Raw genomic sequence first — 8618 nt, 5'->3', positions numbered from 1 at the left:
TGTTATTATAGGCATTTTTTTAACCCCTTTTTATTCTTCGTTCTTTATTACTGTCACGATCTTTTGTTTTCCATATTCGTGTTTGGTCATCGAGGGCATTGGGTCTGGTCTATCTTTGTTTTTTTTAATCCATTGATGCCCTTTCATGAATCCCAAAAATATAAAAATAATTCGTGATCCTCCTTCTCCTGCTCCTCTTTCTCTTCCTTTTCCTCTTCCTCTTCCTCTTGCTGCTCCTCTTCCTCCTCCTTCTCCACCTCCTCCTCATCATCATCATCATTCTTTTCTTCTTCTTCTTCTTCTTTCTCCCTTTCGCAGTTTTCCTCCTTTTTTATTCTGATTTTTCTTCCTCCCTTAGTCTCCGTTTTTCTTTACAATTTGCGTCTTCTTCTTCCTCCTCCTCCTCCTCCTCCTCCTCCTCCTCCTCCTCCTCTTCTCTGTCCATAGATATCAAGCTCTCCATTAAGTGTATCCGATTCGGGTTTGGGTTTTATTATTTTTTTTTCCTTGACCGCAATCGAAGTCGAAAGTTAAAGTTAATACAAAAGTGTGTGTGTGTGTGTGTGTGTGAGAGAGAGAGAGAGAGAGAGAGAGAGAGAGCAGTGGCTGGTTTGTTATTTTGAAAGTTTGAGTCGTGGCTTGTTGAAAGGGGGAGGGGGAAGGCATATTGACCTCAGGCCTCTCTCTCTCTCTCACAGCTATAAAGAATCTTTCGAAAAATCACCGGTCAAAAGAAAGGAGGAGGAGGAGGAGGAGGAGGAGGAGGAGGAGGAGGAGGAGGAGGAGAAGAAGAAATAGGAGGAAAAGTAAAAAAAATATTAGTAGTTGTACAGGACAATTATTATTAATACCAATAGATCGCGAATAAAGTAAAGGAAGAATAAAAAGGAATAAAAACGGCAACGAAGGAAATATAGTAGGAAGAGGAGGAAGACGGAAGAGGAAAGACATGTGGAGGAAGAGGAGGAGGAACGCATAAGGAAGGAAAAAGGGAAGGAAGGAGGGTGGGGGTGGGGGTGGGGATGAAAAGATTGGGAGTGTTGTGCCTGTGAAAGTAAATAGGGAAATGTATTGTCTTTCTTTCTCTGCAACACTCGGTCTCACTTTTAGTAACACCTATAAGCAATACACAACTTCGAGGTATTTAAGACATTCGCATTTAAGAACACGCTACGACACTTGCATGCACGCTGCAGAAGACATACTGTACAGCCAGAATGACGCAACACTCAGAAACACCGTAGAACACTTAGTTAGTCTCCCTCTTACCCACTCCCTCTCTACTCCTCCTTCCACACACACATGCAACACCCACATGCCACCAACAACACTTCCTAACGATCAACAAACACAAAAGCACAAAGGACTCACAAGCAAAACACACTTTTCATATCCAAGCAAAAGATGACACCCACACCTACACCCACACCCACACACTCCCCCAACACACCCACACCCACGCACATACCTACACCTACCCCCACACCCACACACCCACACCCACACACGGACCACAAGCAGACAATCAAGACAATATGGAATGCTCTCGTTTGGGATCGTGGTGTCCTTTCGTCCTTGTCCGTGAAGGGAAACATATTGGCGAGTGTTGCGATCAAGCGAACAGCGATGGCACTCTCGTCTGCGCCCCTCCTCCTCCTCCTCCTCCTCCTCTTTCTCCTCCTCGAAGCTATAAAGAACGGCTATGAGGTTTGTGCTCGGGGAATCTTAATATTTACGAGACGGTGACGAAAGGGCTTCTACTTCGAGTCCCGCCCTATACGTTTCTTCGTCTGGTTCCGTCTCTTTTCTTTTTTAGTTTCTTCTGATTCTTAATTTCTTTCCTGTTTCGCATTTTCTTTTTCTCATTTTCCTTTTTTGGTTCTTTTTCTTATTAGTTTTCTCTGTTTTATTTTTACTTTGTCATTATTTTCATTTCTTTCTTATTCCTTTTATTTACTTTTATCTGTTCTGCTTTTTCTTCGTCTCATCTTTCGTTTCTTGTTCTTTTCTTAAGTTGGTTTTCTTTCTGTTTCGCTTTTTCTCTTCGTTTCATTTTTTTTAAATTTCATTTTATGGTTCTTATTTTTTTTTTTTTTTTACTTTTCTCCTTGTTTCACTTTCTATTAGTCTATTTTATTGTTTCTTTCTGGTTCTTTTTTTATTATTACTTTTCTCCTTGTTTCACTTTTCTTCGTCTCATTTTTTTAATTTCATTTTTTCTTCCCGTTTAAATTTGTCTCCGCCTTATTTTTATTTTATTTTTTTATTTTCTAGTTTACCTTTTTACTGCGTCTCTCCCTTTTTCTTTTCATTCCTTCTCTTTCTCTTTCTTTCTCTGTGTTTGCCCTTCCGTTCTGGTCTCTCTGTCCCATTTTCTTTATCTCTCTCACTTTGTCCTTATCTCTATCCCTTTATATTGTCCCTTCTCTTCTTTTCTATCTACCTCTCTTTTCCCCCTATTCTTTATCCTTTATTATGTGTCTTTCCCTTTGTCCTGTTATCAGTCCTTGTTTGTGTTTCCCTGTTCTTTTCTTGCCGGTGTAGTCGAGGTTTCTCTGCCTTTCCTTCTTTCTCCTTTCACTGCTTGCGTACCTGTTAATTCGTGATAGTTTGGTCCTGTTTTTTTGTCGTTATCTGTCTCTTTGTGTGTGTGTTGGACCGCCATTCTGTCTTTGTGTCTGTTTGTCTGTCTGTCTGGATGGGAGTCTCATTTTGACTTCGTCCAGGACTGAAGGAAGAGGAGAGGAGAGGAAGGTCCCTAGGGTTTCCTCTGACCTCAATTCTCGTCCTTGAGGCCATTCGAGTCTGCAGTGTCCCCAATTTCGGAGGAGACTAAAACTTTCCCAGTGATGCTTGAAAGACTTGGCATGTGGAAGCGTTCAGTGTTCAGTTCGTGTACGGCAAGACACAGAAACCGTATATGAAGTGAAAACAAAAGGTATTTTTTTTTTTACAACAAAGGAGACGGCTCAAGAGCAACAAAAAGTGTAGAAAAAAAAAGAGCCCGCTACTTGCCGCTCCCACAACAGACAAAAACAAAGAGTGGCCAGAAGAGAGGTCAATTTCGGGTGGAGAGGTGTTTTGATGCACACTTCTTGAAAGAGGTCAAGTCATAGGCAGGAGGAGATACAGACGAAGGAAGGCTGTTCCAGAGTTTACCAGTGTAAGGGATGAAAGAGTGAAGATGCTGCTTAACTCTTGCATAAGGGGTTTGGACAGGATAGGGATGAGCTAGAGTAGAAAGTCGAGTGCAGCGGGGCCGCGGGAGAAGAAACTGAACGACAACAAATAGAAAACGTAATAACAAAACACAAATGAATGGGAGACTAAAGAAGAAAGTGAACGACAACACACAGAAAACGGAATAACAAAACGTAAATGAATAGGAGACTAAAGAAGAAACTGAACAACAAATAGAAAACGGAATAACAAAACGTAAATGAATAGGAGACTAAAGAAGAAACTGAACAACAAATAGAAAACGAATAACAAAACGCAAATGAATGGGAGACTAAAGAAGAAAGTGAACGACAACACGTAGAAAACGGAATAACAAAACGTAAATGAATAGGAGACTAAAGAAGAAACTGAACAACAAATAGAAAACAGAATAACAAAACGTAAATGAATGGGAGACTAAAGAAGAAACTGAACAACAGATAGAAAACGGAATAACAAAACGCAAATGAATGGGAGACTAAAGAAGGAACTGAACAACAGATAGAAAACGGAATAACAAAACGTAAATGAATGGGAGACTAAAGAAGAAACTGAACAACAAATAGAAAACAGAATAACAAAACGCAAATGAATAGGAGACTAAAGAAAAAACTGAACAACAAATAGAAAACGGAATAACAAAACGCAAATGAATGGGAGACTAAAGAAAAAAGGGAACGAAAACAAACAAATAAACGAGGTAACAGAAGCCAACACTGGAGCACACCTCAGCCAACCAGCATCACCACCACCCTGACAAACGCAACGAGGAGAGGGGACTCGAACCCTGACACCAAGAATCGCCGTGTGTTAGTTACTGTCGCGCCAACCACCTCCCCCCCCCACCCCCTGTGTACCAACTGGGCCATACCTGTTGAGCCTCCCACGCGCAGGTGACACAGGTGGGCGCTGGGGGGGGGGGGGGGGTCTCGGGACGCTTTTCACACCATGGCGGAGAGAAATATTGCTCGTTTTAAACCCATGCGAATCGGAAAGTACCAGCGAAATAACTCCCATGAGAGAGAGAGAGAGAGAGAGAGAGAGAGAGAGAGAGAGAGAGAGAGAGAGAGAGAGAGAGAGAGAGAGAGAGAGAGAGAGAGAGAGAGATAGACAGATAGATAGATAGAGATAGAGAGAGATAGAGATAGAGAGAGAGAGAGAGAGAGAGAGAGAGAGAGAGAGAGAGAGAGAGAGAGAGAGAGAGAGAGAGAGATACACAGAGACAAAAATACAGACACACAGAGAGAGAGAGAGAGAGAGAGAGAGAGAGAGAGAGAGAGAGATCCCGCAAGGTGTCAGTTCCTCCATAATTCCGGGTGTCGCTCTGGTCTGCCTCCAGGAGTCCGTCTTCCCGGAGGAGCCGCGAACAAGGACACATTAAGTGATTGGACCAGCGATGCCAACAACGCCTCGCGCTATCAGGAAATGGCCGTGGAATGGAGTGTTTCTCTCTCTCTCTCTCTCATGCACAGACGCACAGACACGTGACCTAGAATTACAAAAAATAAAATGGAGCAACAAATTATAGCTGTGAATTTTTATTACAGTTATGCTTTCTCTTTTTCTATATATCTATTTTGTTTGTTTGTTTGTTTGTTTTTCTTTTTCTTTCGTTTCCTTTCTTTTCTCTTTTGTTTTTTTCTCTTTTCTATCTTTCTTTATCTTGCTTTGTTTTTTTATTTCATTCTTTCATTCTTTCTTCCTTTCTGTTTTCCCCGCTTTCTTTCTTTCTTTCTTTCTTTCTTTCTTTCTAACTCACCGTCCACAGCTTTCACTAACACCACTACCTTTCCTCTCTCCTACAGATCCACGCAGTACTATGAAGCAGCCCACAGTGCCCTCCCTTCTCTCCCTCTCCATCGTGCCCCCCGCTGCCTACCTGCCTCCTCTCGCCACCTCCTGGTATGTTTTGCTCCTTTGTTGCCCTCCGCCATGACCTGAGAGTGTAATCGTAGAAGTGTATCCTTTCTTATGGGGTGTTTTCTTTTTTCTTTTTATTATCTGAAGTTTTTTATTTTTTATTACCACAAAGGAGACAGCTCAAAGGCACAGAAAAAAGGAAACGCTAATAAAAAAAAGCCCGCTACTTGCTGCTCCTAAAAAGAATCCAAAAAGGTGGCCGAAAGAGAGGTCAGTTTCATGGCCTGTTCAGATGTCGCTGTTATATAGGACCAAATTCTCAGACATTTCCGCCTCCGAGCACACATTTGTCAAGGCTTTCCTAGGAGTTGTGGGGAATTCCATGGGGGTAGTTTTATAACCCAAGTGGTAGTTTGACAAGGCCTCTGTACCATGAACGTGAAAAAAAACACTCATGAGAACCCAATTAAATCTCCTATTTTTGTTTTTTGAATTATATGTTGATGTGACAGACGGAAGCGTTTAAGAATACCGAACTTTGTCTGTCGTGAAGCCTCGATCAGTGACTTTATTGTGATTTTTTTTGGCTAAAGAAAATAGAATATTGAACTAATTGTGATTATTTTTTTTTACTAAAGAAAATGGAATATTGAACTAATTGTGATTTTTTTTACTAAAGAAAATGGAATATTGAACTAATTGTGATTTTTTTTACTAAAGCAACTGGATTTTTGAACTACTTGTGCTTTTATGTACTAAAGAAAATAGAATATTGAACTAATTGTGATTTTTTTTACTAAAGAAAATAGAATATTGAACTAATTGTGATTTTTTTTACTAAAGAAAATAGAATATTGAACTAATTGTGATTTTTTTTACTAAAGAAAATAGAATATTGAACTAATTGTGATTTTTTTTACTAAAGAAAATAGAATATTGAACTAATTGTGATTTTTTTTACTAAAGAAAATAGAATATTGAACTAATTGTGATTTTTTTTTTTGGCTAAAGAAAACAGAATACTGGACTAAATAATGATGCCAGATATACGATAATTTGTCCGATTAATCACGAACTTTTGCCAGACGTACGAACATTTCTGCCAGATATTCGGCTTTTTACCTCTAGCTCGAGCAATCTCAGCCATACATGTGACGACTCCGACTTGACGTACGATAGCATCTGCCAGACGTAAAGTAACATTTGCAAAACAAGCGATTATGTTATGTGTGTAATACGATCAGTTTATGACGCGGCCATGATAATTTCTAACATAAGGTCGATTTTTCTCTTTTTTTTTTTACGTCTACGCCTATAGCGCCGGTAGGCTTGCCTGAGGGGCCTGGATGGTGTTCGGCCCCAGCCCATCATGGCGGAGGCAAGTGTTTATAGTGGCGCCATCTTCTCTTGGCTCATGCTGCCCCCCGGAACTCGTTTTTGATTCACTTGGACGGTTTCCTCTCGAGTCCGGGTTGATGGGTGGTCTTCAGGACAGCATGTGGGTAGTTTTATGCCACTCGGCGGTGACTGAAAAATCCGACAGGTGTGAATGTGGGCCCAGCACGATAATTCTATTGTACCTTCGATAGCTTTTGCTTGGTCTACGATTACTTTTCTTCACGTGTAATAAAAGAAAGCTCCTGACAGCGAACGATAACATGCCAGATGGGCGGCAACTTCCACCAAACTTACGATAACTTTTCCGAACGTATAACAACATTCGGCGCAACGTTGTTACCTCTGCCGGACTGGCGATAATTTCCGCCAAACACTCGGCAACTTTTTCCCTTCGTGCGATAACTTCGTTGAGGAGAGACTGTCTGTCTTTTCCTCAGCAGCTCATGGGTGGATGGGGTGGAGACGGTAGCCTTTTCCTTACCAGCTCATGGGTTAATGGGGTGAAGACAGTAGCCTTTAGGGGTAATATGTTGTGGCATTGTATCGTTTGAGTCTTTTCAGTAATACACAACATTTGAATTTGTAAGAGCAGCGAGTAGCGGGCTTTTATTTTATTATTGTTTCCTTTTTTGTGCCCTTCAGCTGTCTCCTTTGTTATAAAAAAAAATCGTATCGTCACGGCATATGAAAAGCGATTGATAATATTGTTTTTTTTGTTAATAGATTAGTCCGTCTATAACCATTTCTTCGGTATAGTTTCTTCTGTATGGGGACTTTCTCCTTCTCTCGCACTTTCACTTTCATTTTCTCTTTCTCGGCGTCTCAGGTGTTTAGAGGATGCTTGACTGACAGCGTTTAGTTTCCGCTTTTCTCCTTCTCTACCTGCTTCGTCTCTCTTAGGATAATAATAATAATACCAAGATCTATAGAAGGTCTTGAATAATATTAAAAGTCAGCGCGCATGCCACCCAGCTGTTCATCCTCCTTTTTGGGCAGGTCGAAAAAAGGCCACCTGGGGACACCTGGGGAAGATAAACTTTGGCAACCCGGATACTGCACTTCCTCTGTGTCCCGGGATGATAGCTTCTCACCCACCACGGCCCAAGGGTCAATGGGGACGAAAATGAGCACCGAGGCCATGCGTAGCTATTGCGTATGCACCCAACTTTACCTTCAAGAGTTGTGTGGTTACGACAGTCTTGGAACCAAAAAATTATAAACGCAATGTTCAATGTACGACAATTTGGCAACGTTGCAGTGGAGGAACAAAGATGAGCACTAAGGCCACGCGCAGCCCATAGCATGTGACCCCCAACCTTACCTTCAAGAGTCGTCCTGGCTGACCCTGGAACGACAGCAAAGTCCTTCATCTTGTGCGTCCTCCTGTAGGAAATGGCGAGCCCCTTGGCGCTGGGAAGGAGAGTCCGGCCAGAACGTTCGGCAATAAATAGAATTGTTGTTGTCTCCGGAGTCGCTCTCATGAGGCAGTAGACGAAGAGGGTCTTTAAGTTGAGCGGCGATATATAACGTTAACGCCTTCCCTCCTCCGGTAATCCAGTGGACGGACGTTTCAAGTGCCGCCCATTGCCAGAGGAAGTGTGCGAGTCCTCCGAGGATGCCTGAAGGATTGGCTGATACTTTGGACGAGTCTGAGGGTCATATTCTTAAACATTCCTGCGCCCAAGCTCACATATTTGACACAGGTTTCGTTGGAGTTTGGGGCATTTCCAGGGGTAGTTTAATGACCCTAATTATAGTTTGACCCTTCCTCTGTACCAAGAACCTAAGAAAAGAATCATGAGAACGCAATTGATGTCCTTTTTAAGCCTTTTGAAATAGTTGATGTGAGAGGCGGGAGCGTCTGAGAATACCGACCTGAACCCTTTTGTAACGTCACACACAAAATTATATTGAAGTTATGTTTTTCTTTTACGCCAGAGGATTCAGGTCAAGGATACAAGAAATAAAATATAAATGAACACCACACACAAAAGTTGATATTGTAGTCGTATTTCTTCTGCGGCAAAGGATTCAGGTCAAGGAAGAAAAAAAGACACCACACACCACAGTTGATATTGTGGTTATGTTTCTTCTGCGGCAAAGGATTCAGGTCAAGGATAAAACAAAATATAAATAAATGT

At 41.6% G+C, this 8618-nt stretch overlaps 1 protein-coding gene across 1 annotated transcript in view; it reads left to right on the top strand.

Moving 5' to 3' along the window:
- Positions 1 to 8618, top strand: part of LOC126981165 (uncharacterized) — a 186257-nt gene that overhangs the window by 48478 nt on the left and 129161 nt on the right. The window contains exon 2 of the mRNA XM_050831882.1: positions 5025 to 5121. Within this exon, the coding sequence (XP_050687839.1) occupies positions 5025 to 5121 (97 nt within the window). The remainder of the gene's footprint in view (positions 1 to 5024; positions 5122 to 8618) is intronic.

Source organism: Eriocheir sinensis, chromosome 47 (genome assembly GCF_024679095.1).
Source record: "Eriocheir sinensis breed Jianghai 21 chromosome 47, ASM2467909v1, whole genome shotgun sequence".
NCBI classification, from domain to species: Eukaryota; Metazoa; Arthropoda; class Malacostraca; order Decapoda; family Varunidae; genus Eriocheir; species Eriocheir sinensis.
The sequence above is the reverse complement of the archived record's forward strand: the minus strand, read 5'-3'. Positions and strand labels throughout refer to the sequence as shown.